This window comes from Eulemur rufifrons, chromosome 7 (genome assembly GCF_041146395.1).
Source record: "Eulemur rufifrons isolate Redbay chromosome 7, OSU_ERuf_1, whole genome shotgun sequence".
NCBI lineage: Eukaryota > Metazoa > Chordata > Mammalia > Primates > Lemuridae > Eulemur > Eulemur rufifrons.
This window is the reverse complement of record NC_090989.1, coordinates 13,274,677-13,298,436: the sequence shown is the minus strand read 5'-3', so window position 1 is coordinate 13,298,436 and position 23,760 is coordinate 13,274,677. Positions and strand designations below refer to the sequence as shown.

The 23,760-nt window shown below is 43.8% G+C and overlaps 1 protein-coding gene across 11 annotated transcripts in view; it reads right to left on the bottom strand.

Annotated features, from left to right (window-relative positions):
- Positions 1–453: 453 nt before the first annotated feature.
- The window catches only part of TIAM1 (TIAM Rac1 associated GEF 1), a 353,935-nt gene continuing 330,628 nt past the window's right edge, over positions 454–23,760 (bottom strand). For all 11 annotated transcript variants that reach the window (XM_069472356.1, XM_069472358.1, XM_069472361.1 and 8 more), the window contains 8 exons: positions 21,794–21,973; positions 21,583–21,701; positions 15,845–15,953; positions 11,658–11,716; positions 11,022–11,124; positions 8,517–8,604; positions 6,465–6,637; positions 454–2,865 (listed from right to left, as the gene is read on the bottom strand). In XM_069472356.1, the coding sequence (XP_069328457.1) occupies positions 2,393–2,865; positions 6,465–6,637; positions 8,517–8,604; positions 11,022–11,124; positions 11,658–11,716; positions 15,845–15,953; positions 21,583–21,701; positions 21,794–21,973 (1,304 nt within the window). In that variant the 3' untranslated portion in view covers positions 454–2,392. The remainder of the gene's footprint in view (positions 2,866–6,464; positions 6,638–8,516; positions 8,605–11,021; positions 11,125–11,657; positions 11,717–15,844; positions 15,954–21,582; positions 21,702–21,793; positions 21,974–23,760) is intronic.

Below are 23,760 nucleotides of genomic sequence, written 5' to 3'. Positions count from 1 at the left end.
CAGGAAGAGAAAGGCAGCCCAAGGCACTATTTACCTTTTTTTGTAATTCTGTGAAAGACCCACACAGCAGGCCCCCAGAGGCACAATGTGGAGCGATTCAAGCTCACTCCCAAGTCTGAGCTACCCCAATTCTTCCCCAGAACCCCTCACCCTGCTCCCACCCAGACAGGCAGGAGACTGGAAAAGAAACTGTGCCCACTACGGGCGACTGATGTGCATTTGTGGTATTTCCTATTCTCCAAATCTTTAGACCAAGATACTGAGCGATTGTAATGCTTTTTTTGTTGTTGTTGTTGTTGGTTAAGACTTCAATTTCTACCGAGACAGCTCTCCTCTGATGATCATGATAGTGATTTTAACACCAGACATTCCCAGGAATTTTCTCCTGTGGCCTCTCTCCTGCCAACAGGTCATTCTCACCCTTCCGTCCAAAAAAGCATAGGATCGTCCAGACACTTTTCATTATTTTTATTGTTTGACAGGCATTTACAACGTTCCATTCATAGACCTAAAAACATAAAAATAGACCTTCTTTCAGCTTATAAAAGAAATATATAAGAACTTTTGACATAGACACGTCATGACCTTATTATGTACAAGAGACAATGGCACCCTCTCCAAGCACCAGACTTCCGAGTATTTTCAGATGGACGCGTTGCACCGTGACTAGGAAATGCGGCTAGAAGAAGCCTCTGCTTCAGTTTTCCATCCGGACACAATCGAACCGGAGATGATATGGAACAATGCAGTGATACAAAGGGTATAGAAACCATTCTAAAGCTTTTTAAGAAAACCAGAAGATATAGCAAAAATTTAATAGAATAAAACTTTCAAAAGATCAAGCTCAAAGCCCTGGAAACCCGAAAGGGGAGGGATTGAGGGCGAGGAAGCAGGTTAGGCAAGCAGGGCAGAGCGTGATGTTCTGAACTCTCTATTGTCTGGAAATATAAAGTCATAACTGATTTTTATAAAATATAACTCCTAAAGCTACTATAAAATTCAGGTCTTTAAAGTACCTACTGATGTGTCAAACACCAAATAGATATTTTCCCCAAAAAGAAAGTTTTCATATTATTTAAACCCTTCTTAGGAAGTGGACATCATGAAATGGGAAAAGAAAAAGCTATAAACCTTTTAAAAAAAAAATTGAAAGTGCTATAACTTGTTTTTCTTCTTATTTGGATATCTGTTTAGACCATTAGGTTTTAAGCATGTTTACCCTGTTTTGTTGGCATGAAGAAAGTGTTAAAACACAAGAGATGTTTTGGAAGAGGTTGGTTATGGACTGTCAGGGAAAGGGGTAGGTCATCTATGGATGAAGATGCAGTTTTGATGGAAAAACCAATGATCACCATGGCAACCCCATGAGAAGGCTCCCCTCCCCCGCCATGTGCAACAGACACACACACCGCCCACTTGGGTGTCATGTTTAATCCAACCAAACTCCCATCTCAAATATAGATTCAAACATTTAAAAAAAAAAAATCTGCTTCTTGGAAAAAAACTTTATCCTTAGCATGAGCTTGTCGGCCTTTCAAATATAAATATAAAACCACCATGCCTCACTCTCTCTCTAAAAGGATATATCCTCATTTTTTCTTAGACTCAGGGTTACACTAACACTGTAAAATTCTCATCTATTTGTGCCCCTGCATCTCAGGTAAAATACAAAAAATAGTGTTTTCTTTTTTTCTCTCAAGTGATAAATTTGGATCTCTTTGCAAAGAGTTTGGCATCTTTATAATTCTATGCAAAACTAGAGCTTCCGAACACTGACACGGAGTAAGATCAGCCATAGACCAAAACAAGAAATAAGGAAAAAAAAAAAAAAAGCTCATCAAAACATGAATCGCCACCCTCTCCTCACACATTCTTAAAATACACAGATATTCTCAGACATGGAAGAGGGAAAGGGACGGTAAGAACACTGCAAGCTGTACAGATTTGTGTGTTTGAAAGTGGTTTCCCCAACTAGGAGACTGACTTCGGACAGCGCCACCGTCATCCTTTTCCGTGTGTGCGCGACCTGTCCCTTGAATCAGCTGTCGTACGGACTTAAACTCCTGGGGGTGGTTTGCTTTTCCAGTGCTAGAGAATCTTTTTTTCTTTTAATTCTTCAGGCCCTGATTAATTGAGAATAAATAAAAAGCCCTTAGTAATATACAGAAGATAGGACTCGAGCTTATCTGGGATTCCGAGCGATCCTTTCCGATGCTGCTGTTAAAAATGACAAAGCTGGGTGGCCACGTGGCTTCAGAACCAAGTCAGCTGCCAAAACCGTGTGTGCAAGAGCGCGACCTAAGGGAACATTCTCGTCGACGGCACAGGAGGGCGGGCAGACTGAGGGCGGGAGAAGTATCTACACACGTTCTCTAAGGGGCAGGTGACACAGTCAGATCTCAGTGTTCAGTTTCCTGGTGGGGGCAAAGTCTTCGCGCCTGACCCAGATGACCTCCTCGCTCGTGCTCTCCAGCCCTCCGTTGATGCCCCCCGACAGGGCCGCTTGCTTCTTGAGCTGGGTCATGCGGGACGCGTGACTGTCCAGGGTTTTCCGGCCTCTTTCTCGCTGACTGATGGAGGCAGCCTGGAGCCGCTCCTGCAGGTCTGTGTCCACGGAGGCGCCCTTCACGGACTCACAGAACTCATCATCATCACTGAGGATGTCTGTCTCCTTGATGTCGTCTTGCTCCTCATACTGAGCAAGATCAAACTGCTCCTCTACCCAGCGGTCAGTGTCCCCGCCACCTGGAGGCTCCTGGGACTCCTTCTCCGGGCTGCTTGCGGAGACGGCGTCAGAATCAATGGTAAACCTGTTTCGAGCCAGCCGCCGCCTCCTCCTCCCAAGGGACTTGCTTGGGGCGGACACTGCACACACACACAAAAATATAAAAATAAAACCCCCACACGCTTTTATGTGAGATGCAAATCCAGAAAGCAAAGAAAAGGAGAAAATTTTTAAGACCTGAAATGGTATGCATTTAGTGCCTTGATGTCATTTGGGGCTTAATGTCTTCTATATAACATTGGTCCATCCTGGAGTTTACCTTGTCCAGATGTCTGGACTTAAGAGGACGTCGTAGCAACTGACCGAAGGGCAAGGGAGAGCAGGGGCACGTGGGAGAGGTTGTAGGTTATGGGGAAAAAGAAACTCAACTCTCTCTGAAATAATCTACTACTCTAACCCGTGCACCTAAAAGACAGGCTAACACAGACTGCTCCTGCTCTCAGTGGACTACTGATCAGAGGATTAGCTGCTGAGTTAGTGTCCTCAACTCTGACCATGTGCCACGGGCACAGTGCTATGAAGCTGCCCCAGGGCTGTCTCGGGGTCATTTAGCTGGAATGGGTCTTTGGTAAGGGTGGAAGGGTTTTGCTGTCTTTGCAGAAACCAAAGGGATGTATCAAGGAGGCAGAAGTTCTGGTCTAAGTTACTGTTGCTTTCTGGGAACTCGAATGTAACATTTCTTCAGGATCTGCAGTTAGACTAAGGGCACCACATCCCCCTTAGAGAGCCTACGGGAAAGAGGGGCTCTCAGAGACACGGAGTCTCCAGTTATCTCCCTGTCCTCTTTCTGACAAAGTCCCACATGGACGAAGCAAGTGTGGGCCTTAGTGCCTCCTAACTATGTTGTATGTGTCGCCGGTTCTTCCACAAAGCCAGCAACATATCCGTGCCCGAGTTCTAGCCTTACATTTAAATATGCAATTAAGTGAGAAAGAACTAATAGATGACACTCAAGCAGTGGATCAATAAAGGGCTACATGTTAAGATCAATAAAGTAACTACAAGAAAAAGAAATCTTTAAATTCATCCTGTCACCTACTCCCTTGAGAAAGCTAGAATTATTAAAAACAAGCAAACAAAAGACGCCACTCCAGCAAACAATCCCACCACACACGTACACAAGAGACTGCTCACACGGAAAGGCTGCGGCTTCTCCCCTGACAGTGAAGTGGTTGTTGCAACATGAGCTTTCCAGTGGCGGGGAACAGCCGAAACGCCAACTGGGAGCCGCTTTCCTGAAACCTAAACCCTAAAACCATTCCATTGCTTCAGTGCTGCTAGAAGTAAGATGCCTGTTCTCAGTTACTGCCGAAGGTAGCCCTGACTTCAAACAGTAGGCACACGGGAGCCCAAGGGTGACCCAGACTGCCTCCCGTCCCAGCCATCCTCAGACCCCTGTGTGTCCACCAGCTAGAAAATGGAACAAGTGGACACCACTCTTGTTCAAGGAGGGGAATGGAAACCACTTTCAGGCAAAATGGGAAAAAGAAACAGAGAAAAAAAAAAAAAAAAAACTACTTCTATTGCATTGGGAAGAGGCAAAAATTCCTGTTTAATTTTATCTCAATACCACCAAGGCGGAGCCTGCCTCTCTCAATCACAATAGTAGAACTATCCCCAATTCAAAACTATCAGAAATATGTGTTAATGGTCTGCATGCTGAAGTATTCAGGGGTAAAGTGTGCTAATGTCTGCATCTTTGAAATGTGTCAAAAATAAGATGAGTTGATGGATGAAAAATGGAGAGATGTGTGATAATGAAAATACAGAAAAATATTAATCATCGAATAGGGAGGGGATGGTAGGAATGACTTCTTTCAGCTGTTCCCTAAGTCTGAAAATTTCCGTGAGAAAATACTAGAATAAAACAAAAAATTTTTTAATTGGCTTATTAGCAAACGTATACTACTTTTAGACTACGTGTGGAGAGGCAGGGTATTTGGCTCTACTATCCTGTCCAAACAGAACAGAGGGAGAAATAAACTATGTGGGTATTCATGACAATATCTATCAATCCTTAGCATCCTTGTTAAGCTGGGTATTATTATTGGGCTGTTCTCAGTCTTTTAGGGATATACTCTTTGAGTATTTCTAGTGTTCACTGACCAGCTAGTGCTGTGCTGACCCACTCAAGAACCATTTTCAAATCCTCTAACATGAAGATTCTGATGACGACTTTCTTCAGCCTAAAATGAGCCATCAGGCAGAGAAATCTTTTAATCGGCCAAATCCGACAGGCTACGACATCAAGGCTTTCTGTTGGTATTCATAATGATGGTGTAAGTTATGGGTTGGTTTTGTTTTCTTTCCAAATGGATCTCAGCAGGTAAACTTCTGAGTGTCCTATAGACTAAACATGCTTAGCTTCAATGTAAATGCAGCTCTGAATTCAGGTTCATTGATTAACTGAAACCTGGCTAATGACAGGTGGGTTCCCTGAGGTTGAGACACATATTCCTAATTCTTATTAAACGTTCCCTGGCAAGCAAGAGGGGCAAGACAAGTCCAGAATAAAATTTCCCATAGTGAGCTACAAAGGATCAATAAACTGTTCTTACATGGGGAACTCATGAAAAACTGTGGATATGGAGGTGTGCAAGACTCAGGATATCTCGGAAGACCCAGCAGAGTCCTGGGTGTTCACTGCACTAGTTTTTTAATAAACACATACCATCTGATTGGAGAATAGATTTATGATAACTAACCCCCCCTAACATTAAACTTAAGGTGCTTAAAGAATGCAATCTCCCATGTCAAGCTAGGTAGGTTATGTCTTCAAACACCTTCAGCTGATCACAGTTCTGTCCATGCCTCTTCAACACAGTTGAGAACAGGTGGAGAGGTAATGGGGGAAATGGTCAGAAACCTTTATGCCAAATGCAAAGGAAGCCTCTTTTAATGGAATCCTCCCTGCAAAATTCTGGGCTACCTCTTGAGAAAGGAGTGATAAAAATGTTAATATCTTAATGTCATTAAGTACCTAAGTGTTAGGAAATATCTTTCTTCCTAGATATATTTGACTGCCATTTATAGGTGGTAGTATTGATTTTTCTTCCTCACTGCTCCAAAGTGATAAAGTCCTGTAAGAATATTTACTCTGGGACCATTTAAACTCTAGATTCCTCCTTCCCAGTAGCAGCTCGAAGCTTCCCCGAAATTAACATCGAGACTAAAAATAAATTCACAGGCACAAAGGCGAGAGTAAAAATCGCATGTGTCATCTGGTCTACTAAACTTGGAATCCTTACTGCTGAGAATAGGCATTGCGGTGCTGCCAGACGAAGCCACCGTCTTCTCAGAACGGTGGGCTATGACCTTGCTGGGACATGACACATGGCCTTTTGCTAGACAAAGCTGGCTGTCATGCAAAGCAGCGACCCTCATTCCACAAGCAGGTCGAGACAGCCCCTTCAGAAAGAGGACGCGTCCGCTCCCTGGCTTGGCAAATGAGAGAGGAGCTCACCAGCCAAAAAGAGGAGGGCAGCAGAGGGAAGGCTTAAGGGAGGGCAAGAGGAGGAGACACAGGGCGGATCCCCAGGGAGCCACCAGGAAGGAGCCAAGGGCAAGGAACCTCACGGGGCCACACCTAACTCCCACTCAACAAGGATGTCAAGCTCACTGGAGTTCTACAGCGGAGCGGGGGTGACGGGGATCTTGAATGTCTGAATCCCCACAGTACCTGCCCTGCTCATGGCTGGCCTGGCCCCCTTCAGTGCACATAATCTTTTTCCTCCGAAAGGGACATATTGCTGGGACGAGGGAAGGCTTTCGGTTTTGAGGAGCTGTCTTCTGTGCTTGTCGCGCAGGATCGAATGCACAGCCTTCAGGAAGTCCTTTCGGCTCTCCGGGGAGCTACGAAGAGAAAGATTGACACGGGTTAGGGAAACAGTGCTTAATACACAGGGAACTTCTGAGGTTACCAGGTGCAGCCAAACAAATACCCCTGAGGGCCAAAGGTTAAAGACTGAGGCCGGGACTCCAATCTCTATGCTGAGCCGAGGTTTCATAGCTGGGGATAAAAAGCAACTGCAACTCCTTTCCCTTCTTGCTTTGTGATTCATCTCCTGCAGCCGATGTGAACCAGAGTAGCCGCTCAACAAAGAGACAGATGGACGCAGAATAGGATTTTGTATCAAGAAGTTGCCAAATTCTGCTCTTGGCACTTAACACAGAGCTTTTCATTCTAAAAGATCTGGAGGACAAATGAACCACAAGATGCTTACGGCTCTGCAGAGCACCTGAAGACTGATGTCCCAATGTCCCTAGTTTCCTCTTGCGTAGGCCTCCCTCCTGTTACATATCAACTCTTCCTATGACACATCTCAACATGTAAATTTTAAGGCTATATTGTTAAGAACGACAAAGTCTTCCCAAGTCCCAATTCCCTTGGTAGAAAAGTTCTTCTTAGGCAAGAGCTATTTTTCTTGTTCTGCCCTTAATAGTTTTTCCCAGGTAAGTTTCACCTGGTATTCACTGTCAACAATGAATATGGCATCTCTAGAGGCAGGGTCACTGACCCCCATGGACTTTATCAACAAAATCACAAAGGGGTTAGCCTGAGCAGATGGTAAAGATGGTGCTCAAACCACCTGTGGGTTATTTAGAACATTTCACTTCTAGTCCTGACAGCTGCCTGGGAATCTGCCCTTTGTTGACTGCTGTCCCCCAACACAGAAAGGTGATGTGGCAACACAGAACACAGGTTTTGAAGTTAAATCCACCTAAGTCTGAACCCACTGTTCATTTTTTATGAGGCCTTAGGCAAAGAACCCTGTATGAGCCTTGCCTCCCCGTATGGAAAATGCAATAACAATAGTACCTTAGTCTGACTAAATGCAATACTGAATGTAAGGTGCTTAGCACAGGTCATGCTTGGTAGATGCACCTTCTTACTGCACTAGCAATAGCATTATATTTAATAAAATATCACTAATAATCATAATATTGATTCTATTGTTTTTTGTGGGCAAACTATAGCATACTACTACTCACTTGGAGATACTGGGTAATTACTGAGTAAATTACTCAGTGCCTATGATCACATTAATGCATGAATAAATACGGGTCATAGTTAAATCCAAATATATCAGAATGTCATCGATTGGGGCCACCCATCTCGAAGTTTTTATGGGGAAAAAAAAAAAAAGAATTGGCTCCATATGGGAAAAGACCTCAAATTCTCATGGAGGAGGAAGAGGAAGGGAGAAGAGAAGGGGGTAGAAAAAGAAAAACAAAAAGAAATAAGTAAAAGCCCACATTGTAAGCTCAGCTTCCACTCAAGATCTGTAGGCGATCAACACAGGCCAACCTCCCTATGTTGAAGTTTCTCGAATGATCAGGAATCCTGGTAATACCTTCATATACTGTCGGCTCCATCTGCTGCATCTTGGAGATGTTACAGCACAAAAAATGTACCCAGACACCAAACACAATATTATATGACAACCATGTTGTTCCAATCTGCAGAATGTAAACACGGAAAGGAAGTCCTCTTTCCAATGTTGAATATATATGAAAATTCTTACTTCCTTTTAGAAAAATACTAAATAAACCAGGTCTTATGTTCTAATAAATTAGTTTATCCAATTACTGTTAATTAAGAGGTGTTAATTTCTCAAATGTGCAAGGAAAAGCACATGGTCTCGGGAAGCACAGGCTGGTCTGTGGACAACAGAGGGGGTGGAGGGCAACCTGGGGCTGGACGGCCTCGACTTCCCGGGCCCAGGCTCACCTGCAGCACAGGTGGAAGACCCTCTCCGGCCTCCCTTCAGACTCCGATTTTACATGGACAATTTCACACACGGCATTTGCCTCTGCATCTAGAGAAATGAAAATAAGGATGAATCAAGGGAGATCTCAAATGGATTCATTCACATTTTTACAAAAGCATTTTTCCACTTTGATAAAAGGTTAACTAGTGCCACATAAGAGCAAAGATAGTTCACTACTATCCCATGATCTAAAGAGACAAAGTGACTGAAAGCTTAATGGGTGCTAAGAAAAGAACACTTGGAAAATTTCCAGTTGCTTAAACCTCCTTCCCGATGGTCTGAAAGGCCAATCAGTCAATCATATCGACTGAAGAACTCTCCCTTTCAGCCGTGCAGCCTGTTTCACTGAACTACATATTTCAATTAAGTAATTAGTTGTTTTGGCAACAGCTGGGCTAAATAGAGCTCGAGACTCCAATGCATACTTCATCAAGCCAGGGATGCAACAAGGCAAGCCCTCCATGTCTGTCGGGAAGCCTCCTCCCAGCCACCAGGCCTGATACCCTGCTGACAAAGTGAAGCGAAAATGGCATGCCAAAAAGGTGAGGGACAGCTATATTTTAAAGCAATTTCTAAGCTTTGCGTGCCTGCACCACCATAGTATTTTATTTAAGTCATGAATAATGTGTTTGTGAAGGGAACAATCCACGGCAGACATTAAAGCCGCACACTGTGAGCTCTCATTCTCATCCAGTAGTTCAGAACCCTGGTCACAAACCCTCATTGTGGCTACATGCTTTAAGCCCAAGCAGAATCCATGTGCAGAAAGTCTTATAAACTTTCCCGAACTAAGATAAAAATCTAGAAATTCCATGTTCTAATTCTCAAATCCACTGGAGTGTATTTCATGATGAAAGACGTTTTGACTAGTCTTTACAACTCAGTTAAAATAAGCCTCTATCTTGATGGTTTTAAACTTGATTTGAATGAAAAAGAGAGGGTGAGGATGGAATGTCCTATCACAAAGATGGCTTTGTTTTCAAAATTTAAAGTCTTTATGTGTTTAGTCCTCAATGAAGGAAAAATTCCTGGCTAACAAGCATGCAGTTTGCTATAGAAATAAGCCTTCCCAATTATAAACCTGGCACAAGGGAATGAAGGAACTAGATAATTCATAATCTAAGATTCTAAAGTAAGACAACACTACTATTACGTGTCCAAACCTCAAAATGCTATTGCAGCTGCTGTAGACCCACTAGGTATAGGTGCCAGCAAATTCACATGTAAATCAATTTTGCAAATCAAATCATAAATAAAAAGGCATTGGGGCAAATCGCTGTGCTGGAAGCTTAGAGAGAAACCTTCTTAAGGCAAATAATCATCCCAAATATATTTGCCCTTACATGGCTTTTGCATTTGAGTTTTCCTACTGCACCGAAGGAAGATACATCTAGTTTATTTGGGGGGATAACTCAGAGTTTACCAAATGTTGTAAGAGGTTTCTCCTCATGACATTGGACTAGGGTGGGTTGGTTTTAGGAGGATCAGATCCAGTTTTATTGCTTATAGTGGTGACAGCAAGTGGAGACAAGAAGAGGCTCAGCAACACCAATCAGTAAGAACTTGATGTTCACATTAGATGCCGGAAGCATAAGATAGAAATATACATGTCCACTGTGCACCTGCAAGTGTCCACTGGTAGGGCCACTTTTTACCACCTCAAAGCTGCACCTGCTGTCCAAGTAGGATAGGGAATGGGTGTGGCCAAAGAGTGTCCACTTGGCTCCGCAAAATGCTTTTTCCAGGGTGTGCCTGGGAAAGCCATTGCCGACTTCTCCTCTCTAGAACTCGGCTTCAAATTATGCCCAGGCTGGGCGGAGGGCCTCTGAATCACAGAAATACTGCCTTTCTTAGTCAATACCCTGCTGAAGTTCGCTTTTCTTCCCGTGTGCTTAAAGCATCATCTACTCCTATTATCGAGTATACTCATTGCTACCCAACAATTCACCTCACTGTTTGGATCACAGGAAAAGAACTGACATTTCAAAAGTCTTCACACTAATACCAAAAATAAAGATTTGTAACACTTCAGGAAAAAAAAAAAAAAAAGCGTATTCAATGGCTTTGAGTGCTTTCTGGGCTCCTGGTTAAAAGGCAAGTGAGTAATTTACATGGGCTTTGCTCACAGGTCTTAAGGATTCTTTCCAGAAGCACAAGGGTCATAGCTACTCAGATGTTAGTCACTGTAATATTATTAATATATATAACAGAATGACTAGAATTCCTTGGAGAAATTTCGGAGATTTACACAACCACTCACTCAGTACATTCATTCACTCGGTCCAATCATTCATTCATTATCTAATAAATGGCTGGGTAAATAAGAAGTGATGGGGAGATTGAGGAACAAGAAAGTTAAGCATAGAAGAAAAAAAATGATAGGGTGGTTAGACCAAGAGTAAGAATTCAAACAAATAATTCACAGACACATCAGAAACATGAACCCGACGCAGCTCAGAGTTTACCTGCACTAGCCAAAGCTCGAACCTGTAGCGCTTCGGTGGGGATCATATGTCGGAATCGGAAGGGGTCCCAGTCCTCGTAAATTGAAAGCCTGTGAGATCCTACCTGCAGAAGAGAAGGAACCAGCTGCATGAGAACAATCTAATCTACCCTGGACCAGTTCCCTGCGTTTTCCAAACCAGCGACAGACTCGCATGCAGCAACTCCAGCGCTCGTCCAAAGGAACCTCCTCCCCACGAGTTCCTTCGTCATCCAGCGGAAAGTCAAGCCTCACGACGAGTGTGCTGCCAGGGTGCAGGTAAGTCTGCTAACCAGATGCAGGTAAGGGAGAGACACAGGAAAGGGGAGAAAAGAGATCCCAAAACAAGAACAGGGGCAGCAGAGAAAGGGAAAAATGGTGTTAGGGAGACTCTGGGCCATGGTAGGTCCAATAGCTAATTCACTTTCATGCCCTAACCATGAGCCCGCCTGGGAGAAGGCAGGATGGGCGATCTCCTCGACAGTCCTTAGTAACATTTAAAGAAAATAAATCATAAAAGGGCTCATACTGACAAAGGCGTAGAATTACGCAGCTATAACCAAGAAGCAGATAGGAAGAGAGATACTGTCAAACTATGGGGCGAAATAAGAAGTCTTACAAGTTTCTTCTTCTGTTTGGAACCATCTTTATACACAAGAACCACAGCAGTTTTGAAGACTGGAAAAAAAAATAAAGACAGTTATGGCACGAAATACGCGGGGTTTCCCCTTAACATCATTAACTTGTGGTAATAAACACTGCAGTTTTATGAAGAGGACAGTGAGGTCCCAGTTAACTAATGCCCACCCATCTTCCATTCACTCATCACATCTGTGAAAACCAAAAGCCTATTAAGACAAAATTTTCCAGGTTCCAAATAATAGAAAGCCTACATAAATGGAAACAACCTCCCCTACCCCCAAATGTTTGGGTAAAATACAATATTTTAGCTATGATAGCATATCAAGGGTAAAACTTCAGCTGATACATATTCAATGAAAATGTGTTCAATTCATTCAGTAGCTGGAAGAATAATATGTCTTTAATAATAATACAATTGTTGAAATTGCTGAAGGTGATTTACATTCATGGAAATTAAGCTAATATTGCACACACATGCAAGCATCGTGTTCATAATTCAGGAAATAGAAATCATCTTTTTGACCTAAAGAAACAAAAATTAGTTTATGAAGCAGAATGCAATCCCAATTCTTCCAAACAGGCTGAACCAGAGTAAGCTCTTTAGGAGCAGCAAATATATAGTTTTATTCTTATATTATTTCAGGGGGTGGGGAGATAAAATGGAGTTATGCATAATCTTCCAGAGAATTCCTTGAGCAATGCCAAGCATGTCTGACATGCAGTGATTCTGATTCCTCCTCGAGGGGGGGAGTAGAGTTGGCACCCACAGGAATAGAAGGGTGACGCCAGCCTGTCTTGGTTCTTTGTGTCAGGGTCTTTGCTATGGTCTAAAAGTTTGTGCTTCCCCAAAATTCATGTCGAAACTAATCACTGATATGATGTTTTTAGGAGGTGGGGCCTTTGGGAGGTGATTAGGCCATGAGGACTCTGCCCTCATGAAACGGATTAGTACCCTTATAAGAGAGGCCTGAGAGAGATGTCTTCACTCTTTTGCCACATGGACGTTCAAAGAACTCTCAGGGATGGGCCACCAGGCTCCCAGGCCCTCTGGAGACTAACCCCAAGTGTTTGGTTCATTTCCTACCCTACTAAGCACAGGTCAGTGTTCCCATTGTGTAGGGTCATCCCAATCTCCACTGTGGAGAAATAAGCCTTGAGATGCAAAGAAACTGACTGGCCACTGGGTCTAGGCTGCCCCTGGTTCTTCACACCTCACAGCACCTGAGCCTCAAGATTCCACAAGGATGGACTGGAAGGTTCCCTTCCAGAAGTTCTCCCTGACCTGAGGAGGCCACACCAGCTCTGCGCAGCGGCTGAGCACCAGCCATCTGTGAAGGACCTTCATTCCCACCACGAAGCCTTCAGAGATCACAGAGGCCAGAACAGCTAGGTCCCCTTAAAAGTGAGAGAGCTGTACCTCAAGAGAGGGAACCCCATGACCCAAATTTCAGAAGACCCACCACGTCACTGGGACCACAGCTCAGTGGTGTGGTTGCCGTGGCTCTGAGGCTAATGTACTCGCTGTAGTTTCCTCACCTTAACCGCCGTGGATCACAGCAGGAGGGCCAGAGAGTGAGCCTCAGCCTCTCCTTAAACTTTCTCCAACCCTCGGGGCTATTCTCACTCAACCGACTCTGTGGGGTCGCCCAATCCCTTCAGACGTGGCCTCCATCTCCAAAACTCTTGGCCACTCTCGCCAGCCTCTCTGTGTCCCAAAAGGTGAACATCTAATACCCCTCCAGGCAGAAGCCCACAGAAGCCATTTCTGTTTCTGGTGATCCTCAACATTCGGCACACATTAGCCACCCTGGGTGTAAAACATCGGGTGCTTGGTTGCCAGCAAGTCAACTTCAGTTTCCGAAGAAAGCTGCACTGTTTCCTGAGGTTAGAGGTTTAAACCAAAACAAAAAGACAACCACGTTTTAACCCCAAAGCTGCCTGACTGAGGGTAATTAACCTTCTTCCCTCACAGCAATTCTTCCTTATTTCAACCCATTTCTAGGCATTTCTGCTAGCTCTGCCTTGCTGCTTGAAATCACATCCAAAGCCTGTCACCTTTAACAACTGGAATCCACAGATAAGCTCGTTATGATGACTACAGTCAGTCTTTGTTCATAATCCCCATTTTAATCCTTCCTTCTCTTTGCTATTAATCTGGGAAGGATTCTGAGTAATGATCAGCTTGTCTCATACCACACAGCCTTCAGCAGTTTTTCTCTTGTGAACTGTGGCCCCTACAGTTTGCTGTCCACGTGGCGCCCTGAGGCCAGAAGATGCAGCTTCTGTCTACACCCAGGACGGGAGTCCTGGGCTCACCACCTTCCTGAAGGCAGCGACCCCACCCCTCCCTCTCACGGACAACCCACAAGGCAGGGAACAGAGTAGCGCAGAGCTACTGAGCCCGTGGAACAAGTGGCACCTAAACCCCAAACCTCAAAATTGGCATTTTCTTGAAACACTTATACCACAGGTTGGCAAACTGGGACCCTCAGGACAAAGGCAGCCCTGCCACCTGTGTGGCACAGCCTGCTAATACCACCATCTCACTTGTTCACATACTGTCCCCAGCTATTTTTGGCTACAGTGGCAAAGGAAGTGGCCTCCTGACCCCAAAGCCTAAAATTTACTATTGTGGCTCTTAACAGAAAAGAGTTTGCCAATCCCTACTGTCTCCTACTTATTTTCTTTTTCTAAATCTGTTTATTTCTAACTACAGCAACTTTGTAAAATTAAGGGACAAACCATGAAAAATCCAAATGTTGAACTCTGGAATTGCTACTCTGTAGCCCAACTTCAGAAACAGGTAGATGGTTTGGATCATTTACTTTAGTAGCCGGCATCCTATGTGTGATCTACCAAGAAGCATCGGAGAGATCCAGGTCTCTCCAAGGAGAAATCACAATATAAGAAACACAAGTGGTGATGCTGAAAAGAAAGCTGCCCCCCACAACACCCACCCCAACAAAAAGTACCAACATGTGCAAATACCCCAATATGCCTTTGTATGACCTATTCAGTCATGTTTTCTCCGCACACTTTTATGTTCCTTTGTTATTTTTAATGCAATGGCATCAACAGCTACAGTGGCTCTTTGAGAATTTTAGGAATACACTAAGTTCTCAATGAAGGCTAAGTGATCTAAGCAGGAAGTCCAATAAATCTTTGTATTAAACACTCTGATTTTAATAACGCTAGGATGTTCCTTTAGAGAATACTTTGTTCACATCATGGAGGAATAGAAAGAGCTCAGTTAAAGAAGCAGCAAGCAACTCCCTCTCCCTGCAAGCCCAGAAAAAATAATGTAAGAGAATGGTAAATGCTAGATTTCCTTTATATTTTGTTTCTACCCATGATATGGGAGGCTAGGCAAAAACAGAACATAAAACAAAAACATGGAGTGTTGACGGTTTTATATTCAGGGATAACACTGCAATATGCCGATAAGCATTTACACTCCAACAAGCCACAGTTCCTGAATTATGCACAAATCCCAGTATGCTAAAACTCCGTTTTTCTCTCTCTCAGAAAGCATATTACAATACAATAACATGAAATCTCTAATTGCAGCAGTTGCATCCATTTGAACCAGTTTATTAAGCAATAAATCATTCACAAACATCGCTACTCTCACTAGCTGTTTAGCAGCAACGTGATGGAGATGTGTCTCACAACTGATCAAGGCACCTCAGAGTTGCCACAACAGTTCAACTGGGATCCAACATCCCACATTCTGATCTTGCATGTATTAATAGCAACACAGAGTCAGGAAGAGAATAAAGGATATAGGGTTTGGGGTCTCAGAAACAGAGACCATTTTGCCTTGATTTTTGATTTATTTTTCCCTGGCCCATAATTTTGAAAACACACTTAGAGCAGCAGCAGCAGCAAAAAAACATTCTTTTCCTGCCTGTATGTTTATATCTGGGATAGACTTGGGCACAGCCATTTCTGCCTACCCATGCAGCTGAGTGGCCACGCGGCACAATATAACTGCAAGGTTTCATGTAGTATTTTTGAGATGTTGGTGGCATATAGCAAGAAGACCAATTTAGATAACTGTAATTAACTTTATTTTAATAAATTGTGTCTTGGAAAAGAAATGTTCATGTTTCAAAAAATAAGCCAGTTTTTCCCCTCTCTGCCAAACCCTCTTCTGAAACATACCGAAGGCGGCCAATTCCGGTTCCTTCTTCCACTTTCCCAGGGAGGCTGGCGGGTTGAGCCAGATCACGGTGCTGTGCAAAAGCAGGTCTCCCATGCTCAGATCTGCAACCTGAAAACCAGAGACGGGGTAAAGCTTACCAGGCGGTGTTATCAATACTCAGATTTTCATGATGTTTGAAAATTCAGCAGGCTGATGTCAATTTTTCTGCATGAAAATACTGTTCCTGAAACATTTGCTTCAGTAGGTGAGGTGATGCATAAGTTAAATAGCTTGAATTAGCCATTCCACAATGTGACGTATACCAAGACATCATGTTGTACATTATAAATATATGGCATTTTTGCTTGTCAATTGATTATTTAAAAAAGAAATAGCACAGAAAATGACAGATCACATCTTTCAAAAATACTCTCAATTTCTCAGTGTCTCAATAAATACCACCTCCACTGGAAATAATACGCTGAAGACATCAAAATATCTAGTCAGCTTTTCTAATGCCGAATATTAGCGTCATTATGTTCTGGCCAACTTTGAGCTGAAAACAATGCAATTTTAATGAAAAGAATCCTTTAATTCACATGAAATTTCCTAATTGAAAAATAAATCCTCTGGATTCCCAAAGAAACACACAGAATATGGGGGAGGGGGCATGTTCATCTGTTTTTTTCTTTATTCTGTCTGTTACCAGAATCCCAGGAATAAGACAGTGAAAAAGTACAAATCGGGGGTCTGAAATACGTATGCAGCGACTCTGTCAAAACTGATTCACAAAATCGGAGATGTTTTGTGTTCAAACAGAGACACTTTCCCAAGGAGACACTAATGGCCATCAGTGACAAAGATCCAGCCCAGATAACTGCAGACATCTCCACTAGAGAGCGTGGTCTTCTGGGAAGCAGTGGAATCAAATTATTTCTTCTTCTTCCAATTCATTTCAAAGGAGAGTTTATTTCATTTAGAGGAGGAAGAGAAAAGCCAAATGAGGAGGTGGAAGGTTCCTCCATCCGCATGTGTGGCATGATCCCCGGAACCCTGAGACATCATGAAACGTAGCTGTGTGCCCCCCACTGAAGGTCAAATGCTAAACTGTCTTAGACAGACAAGTTCTTCTGGTTGTAGAACCATCCCAGACATGATGGCCCAGAGAGTCCGATGGTAGCCCAGTGTCTCCGCCTCATGACAGTCACCTCTGCTTTCTTACCGGAGTCACTGGCCCTCTTCCAAACCTATCAAAATCCCAACCTCCCACCCACTGTGAGGACATTCTCAGGAGCCTAATCGTAGGTGGGAAGATCTTCCGGTCTCTCAACCTGGTCTCTATGGAAACTTGTCAGAGGACAAGACTTTACAACAATCAGAGTCCACCTTCCGTCCCCTTTGAAAATGTCATGAATTGCTAGGAAGTTCTCCCTCAGATATGCCTCCCTGACATGCCTGCCCACTGGCTTCTCACTTCCACTCTCTGAGTTCATAAAAAATCAAGCCCAATTCCCTCTTCCTTAAGGCAGCATGTCAAATATTTGAAGACTTGAAGTTGAGCTTCTCAAGGACAAATGGCTCTTATTTACGTTGCTGCTTAGGATCTAATGGGGTTTCTGGATACAGCAGTTTGGCTTTGCCCTTCTTGAGCCACTGAGACAGGCTCCAGTGCTAGAGATGTGGCTCCGTCAGCACAGTACACATAGATATTATTGTGATTATTGTAATCACTGTAGTTACTACTGAGCTATCTTACTATTAGTACAACCAGGGGTTAAAACAATTTGTAAGCAATATTAGTTTGTTTATACATATTAAGTAACTAGTTAGCCAAACCCCCAGGATATCATCAGCCAAGGGAACTGTGCAGTCTCCACCACCCACAGGCACAGCAAATACCCACATGGAAGAGTCGTTGTATATTTAAGTCAAATTCCCAGATAGTACACTGGGCCCCAGCCTTAGTGGGTACATCTTCAAAAGTGATTAAATTCACTATGGTAGACGCTCCAAACTCCACTTCCTCCAGTGGAATTACATGTCTGTACCTTCTGCCACTGTGATTTTCCAGCACCTCCCACTAGAATAGGCTGAGTATCCACCCCTGCCTGTATGATTTTGGGCACGGCCGTGTGGCTTGGGCAGTGGACATGGCATAACAAGTTTCTACCAGCCCTCTTAAGCATCCACCTTCCAGCCATGGGAAGGGCTTGCCCAAGACAGCCACTGCTCTTCAGCCTGGACCCTAGAAGAAAGGGACAGGGAGCACACCTGAGCCCTCAGGCCAGGAGCTCACCAAGAGAAGCCAAAACTGAGTCAACCTGCACACTCACATGTGAAATAAATGTTTGTTGTAGCGAACCACTGAGACTTTATGGGCTGATACGGTGCCTGTGCACATGGTTTATCTCTTGACAAGTTCCCACATGGCAAGTGTCAATGGGGGGTCAGAGCTGCTCCCGCTGGCCACAGCCTCTCCCTTGGGCTTCTACTGGCCCCCTTCAGAATCTTCCTCCCAAACCCCAAGAGGGAGTTCTCTGGGAGGCCTCTACTGTACTAAGGATTGGAATGCCCTACTGAGTGAGGCTTTTGAAGGCCTTTTTCTTCCTCCTACCTAAGCAAAAGGGATGCTCTATGGGCTTCAGCCCAACTCCTTAGTATGGAGTAGGAAGTTAAAGGCCCAGCTACATTAAAAAAAAAAAAAAAAGTATCTTTGCCAGATTTGCTCTCTGTGAACATATTTGCCTTCACAGATATCCCAAGGAAAGTTGGTTGAAGATAGGATTCAGGTACCCTATGCCCCCAGAATGTTACCATTTTACTATAAACCTGCTATTACCAGCAGATACTAATAAGTCTTCCTATTTCTGGTCACAAATCTTTTCTAGGTCTTTGCCGCACATTGCCATGAAAAGGGAGCTACAAGGATCAGGAATCACCTTTGTGAAAGTCAGCACATACTTTGTACACCTCCACAATCACCTGCCCAAGTCTCTACAGTTGTTCCAATATACTGCCACATGTGGTAGTATAGAATTGTCACTGATCTTGGCATAGACCGTGCTATTTCCCCAGGACTCATTCTCCCTACGGTTTTATTCTTGTCGGATCGAACTTCCTTTCCAGTTTGAAGACCATTCTCCCCGACGGAGGAAAAAGATCAAACAGGGCTTAAGCGGTTCTTCTTGACTAATCAATTGCCTTTGAGTAATCCATTCCCACTGGGGGCCTATTTCCTGCTTGTATGTCTTATCCTGCTAAATCACATTCTGTTCTTGCTCTTTGGCATCTTTTCCAAGCCTTAATTTTTCTGGGCTTTGGGTCTTCTGAGAAGAATAGGATTTTCCTACTCTTCAATACTAGTACTCATCACGTACCCCTCCTTCCAACTTTTACACATTCCTTTTTCTGCTCTCAGCTCATGAAAAATACTTTGCATAGCCATTTATCTCTATTTTCCTCACTAGAGAGATTTCTTACTTAATTGTCAGAATTTCACCTTAAAAAACTTCCAGTTTCACCTAAGCCATATTCCATTTTATAGTTATTGACTTTTGATCATATTCTTCATTTTCCCTACATTCTTTGGAATCCATTATCTAAATCACCTTCTAGTCTTTAGCATCATGGCCATTTGCTCCTAAGGTTATTCAAATCCAGAAATTAATTTGGCATATAAAGAAAATATAATGAAAATGTTTATTTGGGCCAGGCACAGTGGGTCATGCCTATAATCCTAGTACTCTGGGAGACCGAGGCAGGAAGATCTCTTGGGGCCAGGAGCTCAAGACCAGCCTGAGCAAAAGCAAGACTCCATCTCTACAAAAAATACAAAAATTAGCCCGGTGTGGTGGTGTACGCTTGCAATCCCAGCTACTTGGGAGGCTGAGGCAGGAGGATCCCTTGAGCCCAGGAGCTTGAGATTGTAGTGAGTTATGATGTTGCCACTGCACCCTTTAGCCCAGGCAACAGAGCAAGACTCTGTCTCACAAAAAAAAAAAAGAAAAGAAAAAAAAAGAAAATATTTATTTCCATGACCCAGTAAAATTCATTTCACTCAGAATGAAATAAACTAAAATATAGTGGGGTAGAATCTTATGATCAAAAATATTTGCAGTATTATTCAAAGTAGTCCATAACTAAAGCCAAGAGAATTGCCTAAAGATAGGAATTAAGTAAATCATTGTTTAGCCACACAATGAAATATTACACAATAATTTAAAATAACATGAAAATTCTGTGGTCAATATAAAAAAAAATCAAGGTATAAAATTACTTTCAAAATATAACTATTTAAACATATACATTAATTTTTAACAATCAAAATCAACACCAAAACATTAAGAGGGGCAAGTTCTGAGTTCTGTTGCCTTTTTACGTATTTTTCCCTTTTCTTTAATAAGCATAATTTTTTCCTTCATGACAAAAGTTTTATAAGAAAGTAAGAATTAAATCGAGGGTAGCAGTTTCCATCTTTTCTACACTCTGATAAATTAAATTATCTGGATGTAGGCTGAGAACATTCTACATGCTCTGCTTGTAATATTATGGAGAAAAAAAATTGGGTTCCAGTTGAACACTACACATCCTTTGCGACAGATCTTCCTGGGCTACTGGGCTATGCCGTCTAACCCTGAACACTGTCTTTGAGCTCCTTGGAAACTCTTTGTAAGGTGTAGGTAACAGACACATGTGTAAATTCTGTCCGGTCTGGTACTGACCTAGTTGATTTCCTCCAGCTGTGGAAACACTATTAACAGTGTGTCTTTATTTAAATTCATCTCAACATTTTTTTTTACTCCATATATAAATCTGCGTGATTTTGACTTTTCCAACGAACCTTTACAACACCTGCCTGGGTCCCCCACATCTTGAGTACAATAAATTCCTTAACACGTGTTTATTTTTACATCTCTAATGAGATGTCATGACTTTGACCTCTTTCTGGAAATTATATTTTTTAACAGTCTGAAAACTTGTTTTGCTACACTGAGGACACAAAATGAACCAGGATAATAACCCTTCGTATCTCTGGAGATAAGGTGCTTTCTCTAGTCTAGACTAAACAACCAAACTTTGTCCCACCCCCTTTGCTTTTAACCCTGCTGCTAGTCATGGTTTCCTTCCAGCTTCTCTTTGTCTTTGTTTCAGGGTAGAAAGCAAAAGTGAGCAGAATATAGTCATTGAATCTGGGTGTACGAGGCATTGAAGAACACTACAAAGTACCATATATCCCTGAATTCATCTCAGTCTTATCATCTTACCGGCATTTTTATTCATATAAGTGCTTCAATGACTCAAGCACAAGTTTTAGTTCACTCTAGGTCTTTTCTCAGGTGTATCTGCTCCTGTCCCTGCTTCTTCTAAGCAGGTTTCTGGGCAGACTTAAAAGAAAAATGATCCAGAGTCATTTGAAACTTGCATTCATTCAACAAACATGCCAGATGTTATTCTAATCTCTGGAGACATAACCTCGGCCTTTACTGATGCTCATCGAAACAGCCCGGATTGTGGTAATGGAAGTTCACTCCCACATTTAACACAGAATAAAACCAGCGATCTGTAGGGGAAGAGGTGAGTACCAGGAGGAGTCCAGCTGAGGGAGAACATTCACATCCTAGTCTTCGATAAAGGACAGACTGGCCACCAAGGAAAACAATATCATTGTAACTATTTGCTTACAATTAACACCTTTACGAACAAGCAAACGCAAAGCTAGCTTTCCTGACAGGTGTCCCGAGGAGAAGGGGGTCCTTACCTCTTTTTTCTCACCGGTCTGTTCAGCAATCAGCTGGTCAAACACGGCCCCAAATTCTTCATGGATTTTCTGCATCTCATTGATGTGACTCGCGACCTTGTTCATGGTCTTGATGGCCACTAGCAGAAAACAAGCCATGAAATGAGGGTATTGAGAGACGCATGGAGCTGCAAGCCGGGGGGCGATTCCGGGGCGGGGGGCCGCGACTTACCATCCAGGTGGTAATGCTCCTCGCTCTCTGCATCTGTCAGAGCAAACAGCTCCTTGAGCAGAAGCGGGTACTTGAGAATCCTCTGAATGGGCTTGATGAGGTACGACTCCAGCGTGGACGAGTGCTGCTGCTTCGGGTTCTGGGCATCCAGGAACGCCTTGAAAGCCGTGTCTGTCCTGGCTGCGAGGGTTTAAACACAGGCCGTCAGGGTGGAACGCCCAAGGGGCTCCCTGCTCACAACTCCCTGTACTTACTCAATTACTCCAAGGTGCCTTTTTGCAGGACTGAGCAGAGAAAGGGTTTCAGGAAGAGGGAAGGTGGCGGGGGGCGCAGAGGAACAACCAGAAGGGGCTGTCGGTGGGATTTATGAATATTTGTGTATTTGCAGGGGTGGGGAAAGGCCTGCTGAGTTAAAGGATCTCAGAGTTTGTAAGTTGTAGACACCTGGATTTTCAGGAGCTGCTGTTTCTCCTCCCTACAGGAAGCATGTCTTTTTATTCTGATGTTTTGACAGCTGGGATCTTACTGACCCGGGGAGACTGCTCCTCTCAGGGCTGGCCAAGGCCTGGAGATGGTAAAGGCCTCACCAGCAAACGTGGCTTTAGAGTCCACAGACTCTGCCACCTCCTGCGTGAGGCTCTTCCACGCTGTGCCACTGTTCCCCTGCCCCAGTCACCTGGGCCAGACGTCACACAGCTCGGCCTCTACTCCATCCATCCCAGAGCCTGATGAAATCACTCCAACCAGCCAACGCTGAGCCTGCTCACCCAGCCTCACCCAATCCTTCCCTCAGATGCTACAAGAAGGGCTCTTGGCCACATTTTCCTCTCACTTCTCTGCCTCCTGAACAACCCTGGTACCTCCCCATGTGGCCCCGTGTGGCGCGGAGTGCCCCCTTTTCTGGGGGGACTGTGACCTGATCTGCTGGCCTCGCCATAACCGAATAACAATAAAACCTACGTTTTGAACACTCCTTACCCTGGTTTCCCTAATCTTTCCAGCATTTCACTGCTGGTAGAACCTCCTTTGAAAAAAATGCAGGAAAACACAGCAGCAGCAGCTCCCTGCAGCTCTGGTTAAGTGGGGTGAGGCTGGATCTCCCACAGCGGTCTGTTCAACGTCAACTGGGCGCTACAGCCTGTTAGCGTCTGCAGGGCGGGATCTGACGGTTACAGCTCAGGCAGCACTTTCCTCCCCAGCCTTGCTCTCTTCTGGGTCTCAGCTGGTTCAGAGAGCAGCCTGGGGAGTTGTGGGGCCCCAACAAGCAGAGGCACCTCCCAGTGGATGAGCGGGAAGATATGACTAATGCCTTCTGGGTGCAAAGAAATGGGGGGGTGGCAAAATATGGGCAGCAGAAAGGACCGTATATCCAAGCAACTTAACAGTGGTCATACGGAGCTTCCAGGCTGTGGCACATGGAGGTGCAGGAGGATGGCACGTTCCAGGTGGCACATGAGCCCTACAAACCCCCTCCCCCATACCCTGCCCTTATTTCTCTTCCATTTGGCTACTCCTGAGCTGTATCCTTTATGATGAACCAGCACGTGAACACAATCAACATGTGAACATAGCATTCTTCACACGCAGAACCTAGGTATTCATCAGGACACCTTTTGCCCACTGGAAATTAAATATAGTACTCCAGTGACTTGATACTTTTCCTAACAGCACCCAGAATATCGCAGGAACTGAAAAATTTCTTCAATAAATAAATAACCTCTCTCTCTCCCCCCAAAAACCTAGTGGGCATATATTTTATTAATATTTACACTTCCAATAAAAATGTATTTCCATTCCTAGTGGTTAAGAGTGTGAGCTAAGGTTAAAGATATTGCAAAAGGGTGTCATGAAACTGTAAAGTGATTCTTCTGTCTTTATTCAATTAAGAAAAACGGCAATCATGGGGGAAGACCACAATCTTTTCACCCCTTTTAAGCGCCATTAAGAGGATCAGACTCTTTGGATTC